At 36.1% G+C, this 15,901-nt stretch overlaps 2 protein-coding genes across 6 annotated transcripts in view; one reads left to right on the top strand and one right to left on the bottom strand.

Moving 5' to 3' along the window:
- Window positions 1-883: 883 nt before the first annotated feature.
- Window positions 884-13,368, top strand: LOC125650241 (uncharacterized). Of its 5 annotated transcripts, none has more exons than XM_056165375.1 (14): window positions 910-1,012; window positions 1,103-1,131; window positions 3,210-3,270; window positions 3,449-3,534; window positions 6,310-6,552; window positions 8,805-8,931; window positions 10,653-10,763; window positions 11,498-11,577; window positions 11,708-11,879; window positions 12,014-12,096; window positions 12,173-12,386; window positions 12,577-12,659; window positions 12,753-12,899; window positions 12,988-13,368. In XM_056165375.1, exons 4-14 carry the CDS (start codon window positions 3,459-3,461, stop codon window positions 13,164-13,166), a joined length of 1,515 nt encoding a protein of 504 aa, XP_056021350.1. In that variant the 5' UTR covers window positions 910-1,012; window positions 1,103-1,131; window positions 3,210-3,270; window positions 3,449-3,458; the 3' UTR covers window positions 13,167-13,368. The 5 variants fall into 5 exon arrangements, with proteins under 5 accessions (XP_056021346.1, XP_056021348.1, XP_056021350.1 ...); XM_056165372.1 differs by having other exon boundaries at window positions 913-1,012; window positions 3,459-3,534; XM_056165371.1 differs by lacking the exon at window positions 1,103-1,131 and having other exon boundaries at window positions 884-1,012; window positions 3,459-3,534.
- LOC125650242 (centrin-3) overlaps window positions 13,303-15,901 on the bottom strand; it is a 15,525-nt gene continuing 12,926 nt past the window's right edge. The window contains exon 6 of the mRNA XM_048878365.2: window positions 13,303-13,953. Coding sequence (XP_048734322.1) covers window positions 13,910-13,953 — 44 coding nt within the window. The 3' untranslated portion in view covers window positions 13,303-13,909. The remainder of the gene's footprint in view (window positions 13,954-15,901) is intronic.

Below are 15,901 nucleotides of genomic sequence, written 5' to 3'. Positions count from 1 at the left end.
TTAAAGGCTGTTATATGACCTATAGTTCTTTCAACAATAGATGGTAGAACTTGTTTGAAAACTTATTTGTCAGTTAAGAAAACATAAAGTATACACATTATCATGTGTTTTAATCTTTTAACAAAGTTATTTGTCTGAAAATGTCATTGTACTAGTACAATATTGGGGGGAATAAAACTTTGTGCAATACATAAATTCTTAGGACTATACATGTACATGTAGTGCTATACAATGGAATATCGATATTGTCCTAGCCCTTAGTTCAATATGAAGTTTTATTATCTAAGAAATTTGATAAAATGGTGAAGGAGTACTTGAGGCTTTTGATGAGCATGATGTATGGTATCCTCATTTTTATACCCCCCGCAACAAGTTGTGTGTGTGGGGGGGGGGGGGGGGGGGGGGGGGGTATACTGGAATCGGGTTGTCCGTCTGTCTGTCCGTCCGTCTGTAGACGCAATGGTTTCCGGGCTCTAAAGCATTATCCTTTCCACCTACAGTCACCATATCATACATATGGACTACCCATGGGATGAAGATGTTCCCTATTGATTTTGGGGTCCAAAGGTCACGCACACTGGACATCGAAGTAGCAATATGGTTCGGTTTGTCATGCCATTTATTTTTTACACTCAGAAAAGAGGTAGTTTATACCTATTACCAACGCCCTTTGGGAGATTGGGGTAAGCGGGGGGTATTCTTAGTGGGCATTGCTCACAGTACCTCTTGTTGTTTCAGTGGCTCTAATCTGCCAATGTCAATTCACTTGAAAAATTTTTGTCAGATGACTGCAAAGATGATAAACTGCATTATGTTTGTTTTAGACATAATCTTCCTGGTTTAGGACCAGATAACAGGTATTATCTCCTGTGACTTCTAAAGGCGTAAAATATAAGGTCAAAGTAACAGATACAGTTCATGTCAGCAATGTTCACTCTTCATACATTGAGATAACAGGCCAAATTATGTCTCTGAATGTTTTTGTCTGAATGGAAAGTATACTGCAAGAAAGGTACTCCCTGCTTTATTCCATGGCATATATATAATCTATATAGTTGATTCTTGTTTCGTTTGCTAATATTTTTTGTATATTTTCTTTCAGTACTAGTGGAAGTTACTGACTTTATTTTTGTATGTACTGTTTTATTTTTGTGGAAGTTCTTTATACACATTTTGAAGAGTGTTGTCCTGATGTTTAAGCTTTGAAATTCAAAATATCGATTGAACAATTATATGTGTACCTGTATAGCTAGACTACATGTACTTTAATGTCAGTATTGACTTAAGAAGCGATAGCACATTTGAGAATTAATCTGAAATGGATAGTTGAGGATATGCAAAAAAATATCTTAAGATTTGTGAACGTTCATATTTGCCTTATTTAGGTTTGTTGTTTTTTTAAATGCAGTTCTAGTGGAAAGTAGTTTTTAGGTCACCTGAATTCATTCAGGTGACCTATTGCTATCTGTTTTTGTCCTTCGTCGTGCGTTAACATTTGAACATTTTCAGCTTCTTCTCTGAAACCCCAGAACCAATTTCAACCAATTTTGACATATAGCATCTGTGGGTGGAGGGGAACAAAAATTGTGAAATTCATGGTCCCTGCCCCCCCTGGGGCCTGAGAGGGGTGGGGCAAAAACCATCAAAATGAGTGTAATTTTAAAAAATCTTCTTCTTTACTCCTGGACATCAAGAAGCCAAACTGTGGACATAATTGTAATGAGCATTGAGCCCTCTACCAAAATTGTGAAATTCATGGCCCCTGGGGCAGGGGTTCTTGTGTTAGGGTGAGGCTCTATTGGTCATATAGTGAAAGTGTAGAAATTCTTTGAAAATCTTCTTCTCTGTCTCTGGGTATTAAGTAGACAAACTAATAGCATGGTAATGATGAGCAAGGATGCCTCTTTATACCCCCCGCAACAAGTTGTGGGGGGTATACTGGAATCGGGTTGTCCGTCTGTCCGTCCGTCTGTAGACGCAATGGTTTCCGGGCTCTAAAGCATTATCCTTTCCACCTACCATTACCATATCATATATATGGACTACCCATGGGATGAAGATGTTCCCTATCGATTTTGGGGTCAAAAGGTCAAAGGTCAAGCACACTGGACATCGAAGTAGCAATATGGTTTCCAGGCTCTAAAGTGTTATCCTTTCCACCTACAGTCACCATATCATACATATGGACTACCCATAGGATGAAGATGTTCCCTATCGATTTTGGGGTCAAAAGGTCAAGCGCACTGGACATTGAAGTAGCAATATGGTTTCCGGGCTCTAAAGTGTTATCCTTTCCACCTACAGTCACCATATCATACATATGGACTACCCATAGGATGAAGATGTTCCCTATCGATTTTGGGGTCCAAAGGTCAAGCGCACTGGACATTGAAGTAGCAATATGGTTTCCGGGCTCTAAAGCGTTATCCTTTCCACCTACAGTCACCATATCATATATATGGATTACCCATGAGATGAAGATGATCCCTATCGATTTTGGGGTCAAAAAGTCAAAGGTCAAGCACACTGGACATCGAAGTAGCAACACTCAGAAAAAGAGGTAGTTTATACCTATTACCAACACCCTTTGGGAGATTGGGGTAAGCGGGGGGTATTCTTAGTGAGCATTGCTCACAGTACCTCTTGTTAAAAATTGTGAAATTCATGGCCCCTGGATCAGGGGTTCTGGTGCTAGGGTGGGGCTCTATAAGTCATATAGTGAACATGCATTATTTCTTTGAAAATCTTCTTCTCTGTCCTTGGGTATTAAGTAGACAAACCAATAGCATGGTTATGATGAGCAAGGATGCCTCTTTCAAAATTGTGAAATTTATGGCCCCTGGGTCAGGGGTTCTGGTATTAGGGTGGGGCCCTATTGATCATATAGTGAAAATGCATTTTATTTCTTTGAAAATCTTCTCCTCTGCTGCTGGGTATTAAGTAGACAAACTAATAGTATGATAATGATGATCAAGGATGCTTCTTTCAAAACTGAAATTTATGGCCCCTGGGTCAGGGGTTCTGGTGCAAAGGCGGGGCTGACCACATAGCTATTCAATGTTTCTTCCATAAGTAAAATTCTTATATTTAAACACAAACCTAATTCAAACATTGGAAGGTTGTTACATGATACTCAGGTGACCTATAAGGCCCCTGGGCCTCTTGTTTAAAAAATAAAACCCCTGCTAGACGCGATGCATATTTTACAGATCAGCCGTAGACACACTAACCTACTGAGCTACCAGCTATATAAGTGGTTAGATTTAAAAGGTCAGTATATATAAGTATTGCTGGTATTTATATTTTCATTCATGTTTCAAAAGGAAGGCAGCCATTATAACAATGTGTTACTCCGCCTTAATCTAAAATTATTTGGTGTCTGTTATGAAAATATGATATCTACAATCTTTTATAGCTAGGATGTTGATCATCTTTTCACTCATTACAGTCTTTTGTAGATGTACTGTAAGACTGTAGAAGTTGGTTCTGTCTTAATTTTGTTGCTGGTGCTGACAGATCGTGTCATCAGTTACAGTAAGTTTTAATTAATCAAAATTTAGAGAGAGGGGAATTTTACAAAAAAATTGGGTAAACAAAATTGGTGTTTGGTAAAGGTAAAAAACACCAAACTAGGTATAGCTATATAGGGAAACCTATAAAAGAGAATATTAGGAAGGACATGTCCCACTTAATATCTTGTATCTAAATCTTTCACATTCTGTGGGTCACGTTTCTGAGGACGTTTAAGGACAGAATGTTTGTCCTCATAGTGCACTTCTGTCCTCGCAACATCCGTCAAAAGGTTAAAAATAATTATCACTTTACAAGTTTTATCACCCACCCCCCTTCTCTCTCTCGTAGAACTACAATGTATATACCATATTCATTCCAAATATAAAAAGTACATTTTAGTTCACTTGAGCTGAAAAACTCAAGTGAGCTTTTCTGTATAACCATTTTTGTCTGTCCGTCTGTAAACTTTTCACATTTCCATCTTCTCCACAACCAATGGGACAGTATAATACTTTTTGGCTTTTACGATAACATATACATGTGTATATTCTCTTATAGACATTGATAAAGTTCTTCTCAAGAACCTCTGGTCCAGAAAAGTTGAAACTTACATGAAAACTTCCTGACATAGAGTAGATCGAAGTTTGTTAAAATCATGATTCCCGGGGTAGGGTGGGGCCACAATAGGGGATCAAAGTTTTATATGCTAATGTATAGGAAAAATCTTTCAAAATATCTCTTGAACTGTTTAAGCTAGCTAGGGCTTTCATGTTTTGTATATACTCTACATTCTTTACAGCAATGTCTTTCACGTGGTGCAATGATGTGTGACCTTGAGCTGGAAGTTTGACCAAATTTTATTAAAAGTTTGACCTATTTAATATTTTCTGAACTATCTAAGGTAGACTTTTCATATTTTGTTTATATACTTCATATGGTAAGACATTTCATTTCATATCATGGCTTTCATTGTAGGGTTTTCATATTCTGTATATTGATTCTTTATGACAAGGCCTTATAATTGTGATGCAATGGTCTTTGATCACTTAACATTGGAGTTTGACCTACTTTGAAAAAAACCAAACCTTATCTATTGATATATCCTAAACAATTAAGATTGGGCTTTCATATTTTGTATAGATTCTTTATGGCAAGACCTTGTTATTTCACGAAGTTTGACCCTGTGACCTTGATGTTGGACCTACTTTTTAAAAACCCAATTTATTCAATATCTCCTAAACTATATAAGGTTGATCTTTCATATTTTGTATATAGATTTCTTATGGCAAGACCTTTCATTTCATACGTTAACCTTATAGTTTAACCTGTCAAATATCTTTCGGATTATTCAAGGTATGGTTTTCATATTTTGTATATAAATTCCATATGACAAGACCTTGTGACACATTGGTGTTTGCATGATAGTTTCACCGTTGAGTTTGACCTACTTTTTAAAAATTAACCTATTTAATATTCTTTATAGAAAGGCCTTGTTATTTTATGAAATTTGACCTTGACACTAGAATTGGACCTACTTTTTAAAAATCTGACCTATTCAATATCTCCTGAACTATTTAAGGGAGATCTTTCATATTTTGTATACATGACTTGTATAAAGATTTCTTATGGCAAGACCTTTCTTTTCATACGTTGACCTTGTGACCTTATAGTTTATTCTACTTGTAAGAAAATGTAACCTGTTAAATATCCTCGGAACTATTCAAGGCTTTCATATTTTGTATAGATTCTTTATGACAAAAACTTGTGATACAATCTTTTTTTATCTTGCGACCTTGACCAACTTTTTTTGAAATCCTGACCTAATCAATATCTCCTGAACTATCTACAATAGAACTTTCATACTTTGTATGTAGATTTCTTATGGCAAGATCTTTCATGAAAGATGAAGATAATGGAGAGTGATCAATTTCATAACTCCTATAAGCAATACAAAATACGGAGTTGGGCAAACATGGACCCTTGAATATGCCAGAGGTGGAATTAGGTGCCTAGGAGGAGTAAGCATCCCCTGTCGATCGGTCACATCCGCAGTGAGCCCTATATCTTAACCAGGTAAAAAGAGTTATCCGTAGTCAAAATCAATGTGCCAAGAATGGCCTAACAATCGGTATGAAACATGTCAGACAGCATTTGACCCAATGATAGGTTGTATTGGCCAACTAGATCATATCGACCATAGAATTCGCGAAATGCTGACATTAAACAAGACTGTTGAAACCCCTGCACTATCAACTTGTTTGTCAGTAGCCTGTCTCTATTTAAAAACTGACCGTACGCAGAACAATCTTTTGCGTATTGAATTAGTTGATGTATATACACACCATATACAGGTGATAATGGAATATTGCTATATGAATATGGGAAGTCGAAAAAATGGAGAAGCATAAATCATCCCGTTTGTCATAAAGTTGAGTTGTTAGTTTGCCGTTAATATCTATTTAAATATTCCTTTGTCATTTCATGCCATGATCTATGACCTAGTGACCTTGGTCTTAACCAGAACAGCAAAGTCATGTCAGTCATATTGATGTTGAGGCATATCCGTGTTATGTGAATTTATTAATACAGTTATATGCCGTGATCCTTTGGGACTATGTTGAGGCCATAATATGGTGTCAAAGGTTTTCATGGGAATAAAGATTGGTAAAAAAAAAACAACAAACACCCGATCTTTTAAAAATCACAATTGCTGAACAATAGCAGGACTAAGGTGACTCAGGTGAGCAATTTGCCCCATGGACGTCTTGTTATGATGATATGAATTCTTTGGATTAGATTGCAGTTACAACCCTTGTAACACAAGTCCATATAGAAAGGACACCGATGGTCTAACCTCATTGGTAGACAAGAAAACCATAAATGTTCCAATAGCGACCTTCAGCTGTAGTCCAGCAGATAAAAAGCACAGGGTTAAGCTTACCTGCAGATCTGAGGATTATCAAGTGAAGGGAACGACAGAGTCCACCTGTAATGATAAACAATCCAAATGGGAACCGGCCTTACCTTCAGCCTGTGTTCGTAAGTATGAAAACTTGTTTCTATTTGTGTGGTCAGACAGGTTCAATCACTAGTGCCCAGATAGCTTAGTTGGTAGAGTACCTGACTAGAGGTTCAGAAGACCCAGGTTTCAGTCATGGTCTGTTCCATTGCATTTTAGGTCACCTGAATGAATTCAGGTGACCTATTGCTATCTGTTTTTGTCCGTCGTCGTTCATCGTGCGTCGTGCGTTAACATTTGAACATTTTCAGCTTCTTCTCTGAAACCCCTGAACCAATTTCAACCAATTTTGACATATAGCATCTGTGGGTGGAGGGGAACAAAAATTGTGAAATTTGTGGTCCCTGCCCCCCCTGGGGCCTGAGGGGTGGGGCAAAAACCATCAAAATGAGTGTAATTTTAAAAAATCTTCTTCTTTACTCCTGGACATCAAGAAGCCAAACTGTGGGCATAATTATAATGAGCATTGAGCCCTCTACCAAAATTGTGAAATTCATGGCCCCTGGGGCAGGGGTTCTTGTGTTAGGGTGGGGCTCTATTGGTCATATAGTGAAAATGTAGAAATTCTTTGAAAATCTTCTTCTCTGTCTTTGGGTATTAAGTAGACAAACTAACAGCATGGTAATGATGAGCAAGGATGCCTCTTTATACCCCCCGCAACAAGTTGTGGGGGGGGTATACTGGAATCGGGTTGTCCATCTGTCCGTCCGTCTGTAGACGCAATGGTTTCCGGGCTCTAAAGCATTATCCTTTCCACCTACCGTCACCATATCATATATATGGACTACCCATGGGATGAAGATGTTCCCTATCGATTTTGGGGTCAAAAAATCAAAGGTCAAGCACACTGGACATCGAAGTAGCAATATGGTTTCCGGGCTCTAAAGTGTTATCCTTTCCACCTACAGTCACCATATCATACATATGGACTACCCATAGGATGAAGATGTTCCCTATCGATTTTGGGGTCAAAAGGTCAAAGGTCAAGCGCACTGGACATTGAAGTAGCAATATGGTTTCCAGGCTCTAAAGCGTTATCCTTTCCACCTACCGTCACCATATCAAACATATGGACTACCCATGGGATGACAAAGAAGTTCCCTATCGATTTTGGGGTCAAAAGGTCAAAGGTCAAGCGCACTGGACATTGAAGTAGCAATATGGTTTCCGGGCTCTAAAGCGTTATCCTTTCCACCTACAGTCACCATATCATATATATGGACTACCCATGGGATGAAGATGATCCCTATTGATTTTGGGGTCAAAAGGTCAAAGGTCACGTGCACTGGACATTGAAGTAGCAATATGGTTTCCGGGCTCTAAAGCGTTATCCTTTCCACCTACAGTCACCATATCATACATATGGACTACCCATGGGATGAAGATGTTCCCTATCGATTTTGGGGTCAAAAAGTCAAAGGTCATGCGCACTGGACATCGAAGTAGCAACACTCAGAAAAGAGGTAGTTTATACCTATTACCAACACCCTTTGGGAGATTGGGGTAAGTGGGGGGTATTCTTAGTGAGCATTGCTCACAGTACCTCTTGTTAAAAATTGTGAAATTCATGGCCCCTGGATCAGGGGTTCTGGTGCTAGGGTGGGGCTCTATAAGTCATATAGTGAACATGCATTATTTCTTTGAAAATCTTCTTCTCTGTCCTTGGGTATTAAGTAGACAAACCAATAGCATGGTTATGATGAGCAAGGATGCCTCTTTCAAAATTGTGAAATTCATGGCCCCTGGGTCAGGGGTTCTGGTATTAGGGTGGGGCCCTATTGATCATATAGTGAAAATGCATTTTATTTCTTTGAAAATCTTCTCCTCTGCTGCTGGGTATTAAGTAGACAAACTAATAGTATGATAATGATGATCAAGGATGCTTCTTTCAAAACTGAAATTTATGGCCCCTGGGTCAGGGGTTCTGGTGCAAAGGCGGGGCTGACCACATAGCTATTCAATGTTTCTTCCATCCAAAAGTAAAATTCTTATATTTAAACACAAACCTAATTCAAACATTGGAAGGTTGTTACATGATACTCAGGTGACCTATAAGGCCCCTGGGCCTCTTGTATTCCTTTCAGTTACATTTGTATGTGCACTACAATTTATTTCCCTGGACATGTTATAAATCCTATTGCTGTAAATTTCTTTTCATAAGTACTTAATTATCGAATTGTAATTGCCTCTGTGTCAAGTCTTGATTATAGTCCATTCAACATATTGTATTTAGGATATTGTACTATAACCTTTAATGACTCTAATTTTTCAGCCAAACCAAAAGTGGCTGCGAAGGATAATAAATGGGTGTACATAGGCGGTGGATTGGGCGGTGGTGTCTTAGCCATAATTGTGGTGGTTGTCATCGTATCTATCATCTGCTACAAGTCCAAACTCAGGTTTCACGAAAATTTTACAGTCATTATTCTAATTTAGATCTTGAATGATTTCCATCTGTTTCCTTTATTTTAACATATATATTTATATTTATTGGTTCTGGGATTCCATGTTCGACAGCCAACTGCCAGTGCTTTCTGCTGCTGATAGCTGTAGTCTTGTCCCATGATCCTTTGCACTACGTTATCAGTAGTGTTTGTTAGTGCAAAGGATCATGGGAAAAGACTATCATAGCTGTCATCGGGTACTGTCAACTACAACAGGGTACTGTATAATGGAGGTTTTAACTTTCTTTAGAAAAGTGGGGGGGGGGGGGGGATGCTTGGTATTCTAAACTAATAAGACAAAGAACAGAAAAACACGCTTATAATGAACACATTTATAACGAATTTACGCTTATTTATTCCCCTATGAGAGGAAAATAATGAATTTAAATTATATTGGATATAACGAGGTTTCGTTATAACGAACTTTTTCACTGGCCTTTGAGATTTGCTATAACCATGTTTTTCTTTAGTATGGTTGCTAAATTAATGCACCTGTTCAACTGAACTGTACCGATTCAGATTTTGAGAGGGAGCATATAATAATATTAGGAAATACTATACATTCATTATACCCAATATCAGGCAATAGTCCATGAATCTTTCCCTGAGGGACTGTGACCAACCTGGTGGTGCGCTATTACCCGAGGGGGGATTTTTATCAGATACATGTGTAGGGTCTGAGAGCCGATTTTACATGATAGTTTTCTATTTGTCACATGTAGATTAATTTTTGGCATTTTTTAAAGTTAGATGAATGAATATTTGTTGCATGCACATTTGATATAATTTCTCCTTTTATCAAAACAAAGACAATTATAGGTTTCAAAATTAAATATACACTTATTCAACAAATTTAAGAATATGTAACTTGTATTAATTATACATGCAAGTTAAGACTTTTTGGTGAAGTTATAAAGGGAAATATATGATAAATAAACACATATATTTCTGTATAATGCAGCATCTCTCTGCACTAACTCTACAAAAGAGAACAATTTCATTGTTTAGATGAGGTACAATTTCATTGTTTAGATGAGGTACAATTTCATTGTTTAGATGAGGTACAATTTTGGTGAATGTCCCCCTTTCAAATATTTAACCACAAAACTACATGAACTAGAATCATCTTTTCATTAATTTTATTTGCATATTTTTTATTGAATATATGTACTATCTAAAGGTGGAATTTACTTGAAATGAAAACATAATTAGTATCAACACTGATCCATAACCTTTCAAATCTGTTTCCAGGTAGTTTCCACCCACCCCCACCCCCACTCCATCAGGATATGCCTCAGAACCACTAAATACAAGATATAAAATTACTCTGCTCCCACCCCACCCCTAAAATCCTGCATCTGCCCTATTACGGACTCTTTGTCATTGCTATTATGTGTGTATAAGCAATCACACAATTGACAGCGTCATTAAATGCAGTCATAAGCTGGTTACCAATGGCGGCAAGCTGTTTTATATGTGATTCCATAATCAATTTAAATGATAGTAATTTATTAATAAATTAATGCATTTCTGTAATTTCATTAAAATTACAACAAATATTGTTTTTAAGTTCCCCCTTATAGGTGAAGGTGAAAGTTCGAATGTAACGCACAAGACTTGAAATTTCCAACTGAATTTGAAATTCAATTTCACTGTACATCACATACCATACATAGGTCTGAGAAAGCTAGAAAAGAAATGAAAATGAAAAGATTTGGCTCACACACACTAGGCCCTAATGGAGAACGTTTGTTTAGTAATGGAAATCTGCATGATATTGACACCAGGTAAGTGAAAATCAAAGTAGCTCCACCCTCATGTGGCTTATCAAAATTAATTGTTCAAAGTAAAACAAACTGTATTAATTTCCACTTAATATAGATCTAGTTTAATTCAATCAATATCCGAAGAAAATGTATATGTTGTAACCATTTTTAAGATGTCAAACACACAGAAGTATGCATGTCAACATCCGAAAGTTTCACATTTTCATTAAACAACACTAATAAAATCTATAAAAGTAATTAAAATGACAAAATTTTCACTTCCACAAAATTGAAAATCTACTACCTTGTAAATATATGTAAAATAGTTCTGGACATCAGGGAAATTTTACATAGTTCTGGACATCAGGGAAGTTTTACATAGTTCTGGACATCAGGGAAGTTTTACATAGTTCTGGACATCAGGGAAGTCATTGTATTGTATAATGGACATTGAGAAAATACCAGCATAGGAGTTATTGCCCTTGACGACATTTTTCTAAATAGACAATTTAAATATGTATGGAAAAAATGAACATTTCAGTATCAAGTAGTTTACCAGATTTTTCAGCATACTCAGTGAATGAAATTCCTCCAAGAGATGTATTTCCATCATGCAAAGTTTCATACATAAAGATTTTGCAAATACCTATGTGTGGCTATGACATCATACAGGTGGAGCTACTTGAAGTACTACATATATGTCATTTAATACTGAGAAGTTAAATACATCACGAATAGTAGTTTATCATTTCTAGTCTTCATAAAGTTTGGACGTGTAAAAGAACACGAAAGAAGTTTTTCAATGCAGATACATTGAGTGAACTGGTGACCAAAGGTGAGAACATCTTAAATTGTCAGCATGCCGAGATTTTACAATTTGATATTTTACCAATAGTTACATTCATACTTATACCATCATGACTCAGTTTCCTTTGGTCTTTTAAAAATTTACTTATTTGATATAGCTGGTTCAGAATATGGTTGCCAAGGTAACGTCCGATTGGTTCTGGAGGAAGATGGCACACAGGTGGATACGGATGAGACTCTACAAGCATGTGCAGGAAAAGTCATGTTGGTGCTGGGGGGAAATCAGATTTGGCAACCCGAGATCGAGCTGTATGACAATGAATCATACAGGTAATCACACAATAATACACGAATACTGTGTAAATGCAAGACATTATATTTAATAGGCATCTTATTTCTGTAGGATTGCTAGTTTACCTTAAAAATGTTCTCTTATAATTCTAATGCATTTCATTGCTTTACAGACTTACATTCGATGTGTGTTCATATGATCGAAAAGACAGAAAATTAATTCTAGCTGACTGTATAAAAGACCTTAAATATCAAGGTAGTTATCATAAAATATCAAACTACTTGCTCCTTATCAAATAAATACAAATTAATCACAAATGTTTACTGTGTAGGATCGTCCAGCTTCGGTTATTCTGTGACATCAGTGTGTTTGGAGGAGGACGGTACATTTATTGACAATGACAGGACACTATGCTCATGCTCCATGAGAACTCTCATGCTTCTTGGCGCCGAGCATGTGTGGAAGGGTTCTCCTGGTAGTATGGCAATGTCAATGTATAGAGATATCTCACCACACCCAGAAAGCAACAGCGAGCAGCCAGAAATGTAGGCATAAAGTTTTAAATTCCTTTCAATACTTTTGGAATTATGTATTTAAGGTACATTGTAAATGTAAATGGTTACTACTATTTAAATTTCAACAATATTTTATTCAATACTGTCTATTTACATTTTTTAGTATGTCTATTCTGCATTTCCTAATATCAAAATTACTGCAACAAAAAAATCTATATAGGGGGATGTTCAAAGTGTGGTCCGGAGACCGGAGAATTAAGAAAGTAGTGTTTGCAGAAAATGTTATTGATCTCCATATCAAAGGTAATTTTATCATCAATTCAAATAACCATTCTTATATTACTACATTCAATTACAAATTACTTGATACTTTCATTTGATTTTGTTTACAATCAGCATCAAAAGCCCTTGGACTTCAGACTCCAGTGGTTATCACATTGGAAAACAACGAAACATTTGAAATTACAGATGACAATGTCCTCAAAGAAAATAGTGGGAAAATACTCATTGTCCGAGAAATGGTTACAGAGACCAGTTTTAATGGTAACTACACCATCTACGGTATATTTTAAATAAATTTAAAATTCATTGAAATGGAGAGATACAACAAACATCTTTTTAAAATTTGTAGATCCTGTCTACCATGAACCGACAGGACAGCACCAACAACTATCCTGGGCTGGGCACCAAACTGACTCTGTGAACTATAACGATCGTGCTTTCAACAATGATATGTATAGAGTGCAGAATCCTTCAGTAAAACAATCTTACACTAAAAGTTTCATTTCCAGTGCTTCATACCGAGCATAGCAAGGACAGGAACCGTTGGAAAAGTGACGATTATCAGTAAAAATGCTAACATTGATTTAGAACTGCTACAAGTACATGTACATTTTTTTTTTTTACAAAAGGACTCATTTTTTGTTTAAAAGCCAAGGAAAGAAGATTGTGTGTTTCACTTACTTTATTGTATACAATAAGTTTGGCAGTATAAAAGAATATTCAGAACTCATTATTGTTAATTTACATAGATTGAATATCACATTACAAATCTCTACAACAAATAAGCAACAAAATACACTAGTTTTCTTCACAGCATGTGGCATTCAATGAATGTCTTAGACATCTAAATTTGAATGTGTCAATTGCTCCTTGAAAAATTAATACCGTCTCGCATGCAAATCTCATTCAGTGGAAAGTGAAAGTTCGACAGCGTACACACCACACAAGAATACAACAACTTATACATTGACAACAGCATATAAACTACCAACTCATTCACTCTCATCAACAATGAAACACTGTGCTCTTTCACAAGGAGAATACATCAGATTGTGAATGACACAAATCCATTGGTCCACTGAAGGTGCATAATACTGTAACCTAAATATCTTGCATTTTTTCTTCATTCATACTTTTTAATCATCAAAATATATATATCTATCTATGCTCTCTTTACTTCGCTAGCACTCTCTAATATAGGGAGGAAAAAATGCTGGACGGGAAGTGTCATACATCGATGAATATTGTGGCATGGTATTATAGATTAATAATCACGTGTCCCCTGTCATTATTGCTATGAATTCGTCTTCATTAACTGAAAAAAAAATAATCCAGTAATTACTAATGAAATGTAAAACATTGTTATACTGGTAGAAATGCACCATACAGGTAGATATTGGTGGATTCATGAACTTGGATGTCATGTTGATAAAAATTTTCATACCTTAATTCAGAATGAAGGAATAAAATTTCTTTAAACATCAATTGTAGGATTTTACGGTTTTCAGACAAGCGTGAAATTTCAGCATGGTATTTTTTATCAATTTCTTCACCCAGCTCAGATATTTCCAACTTGTGACGAGGTCTCAAGGAACCTTCTCAACATGTTTAATTTTACATTGAAAAAAAAATCAATGTGCTTGTACTGCCCTTCATGTCACTTTTGAGAACACACAACATGAATTACAGTCGGCTAGCAAGTTTCATTTTGTTGACCACAAACAGTTCACAATTAGGTAAATTTCATTTTATTGACCACAAACAGTACACATTAGACACAGATTGCATGTTCCTGTTTACGAGAGGTGGTGATGATGAAGTGGGGTGTACTGTGCACTGTGTGAAATGAACCTGGTTAGCTGAGAGTAACATCGAAGGCAGTACAGTAAAAAGATTGTAATCATATTGGGCTTTTGTGTCAGAGAAACACATGAATATCTTTTATTTCCCATGAAAGGAAACTGGTAGATTTTATTGTCAAAAGCATCTGTGCCAGTGTTATGATTTTCCCTTTAATGTGATTAGATTACAACTTTTTTAAGTTGTATGGTCTGAATTATTAAAAAAAATTGTCCATTTGTAAAAACACTGTTAAATGATCGCACATACTTATTTATGAGGCTGTGTAATATGTCATACATTAATCCACCTATTTTAACAAAATTGTCAGTGTTTACAAACACATGTCACTTGCCTATTTTTAATGCACAAATCAAGTGACAATCACATATCCAGTTCAGTTTCAGAGGTATGATCATTGGTTGTCTTATATATGTAAAGTGGAGTATTTTGTTACTACAGTACCTTAAAATGTTTTAAGAGAAATAAAACAAGAGATGTTTGTAAAACACATATGCCCCCCATGTTGCAAAATTGAAAAGGGTTATACACACACATCATTTAATTGATAGTACATGTAGTATCATCAATTCAAAATATTGAGCAGACAGTATCTTCCTATATCAAGAGTGAATTGACCATGTGATCTAAAAATCAATAGGGGTCATCTACTCCTTATGCTGTACCAGTGTACCAAGTTTGGTGTCAATCAAGCAAATAATTCTTAAAATATAGGAGACAATATATTACTATGTCCAGTTTAACAATTGACTTTTGACCTCAAAATCAATATGGGTCATCTTCTCCTGAAGATGTACCAGTGTACTAAGTTTGATGTCTGTCAAGCAAAGGGTTCTCAAGATATTGAGCGAACAGTATATTCCAATGTCCAGGTTGACCCTTGACCATGTGACCTCAAAATCAATAGGGGTCATCTTCTCCTGAAGATGTACCAGTGTATCAAGTTTGATGTCTGTCAAGCAAAGGGTTCTCAGATATTGAACGTACAGTAGATTCCTATGTCCAGTTTGACCTTTGACCATGTGATCTCAAAATCAATAGGGGTCATCTTCTTCTTAAGATGTACTGGTGTACCAAGTTTGATGTCTGTCAAGCAAAGGTTTCTCTAGACATTGAATAGTCAGTCAGGGATCGAAATTAACTTTTTTCACTACTAGCAAATTTTAGCTAGTGGATTATTTTCCAACTAGCAAAATTGAGCTTTTACTAGCATTTTTCAATCGATTACTGTTTTACATGAAGTTAAGAAAACAAGCATGTCTCTTTATCAAAATTTTGGGAAAATCTTTTAAAATCTCCTTTAAAGTGCAATAATAAAAATAAGATTGCGAATTCTTTCATTTAAAATTTAATGAATTATCAGACAACATACATGGTGTGGGTCATAGGGTACACTTGTGTGG

The sequence above is a fragment of the Ostrea edulis genome, chromosome 5 (genome assembly GCF_947568905.1).
Source record: "Ostrea edulis chromosome 5, xbOstEdul1.1, whole genome shotgun sequence".
NCBI classification, from domain to species: domain Eukaryota; kingdom Metazoa; phylum Mollusca; class Bivalvia; order Ostreida; family Ostreidae; genus Ostrea; species Ostrea edulis.
The sequence above is the reverse complement of the archived record's forward strand: the minus strand, read 5'-3'. Positions and strand labels throughout refer to the sequence as shown.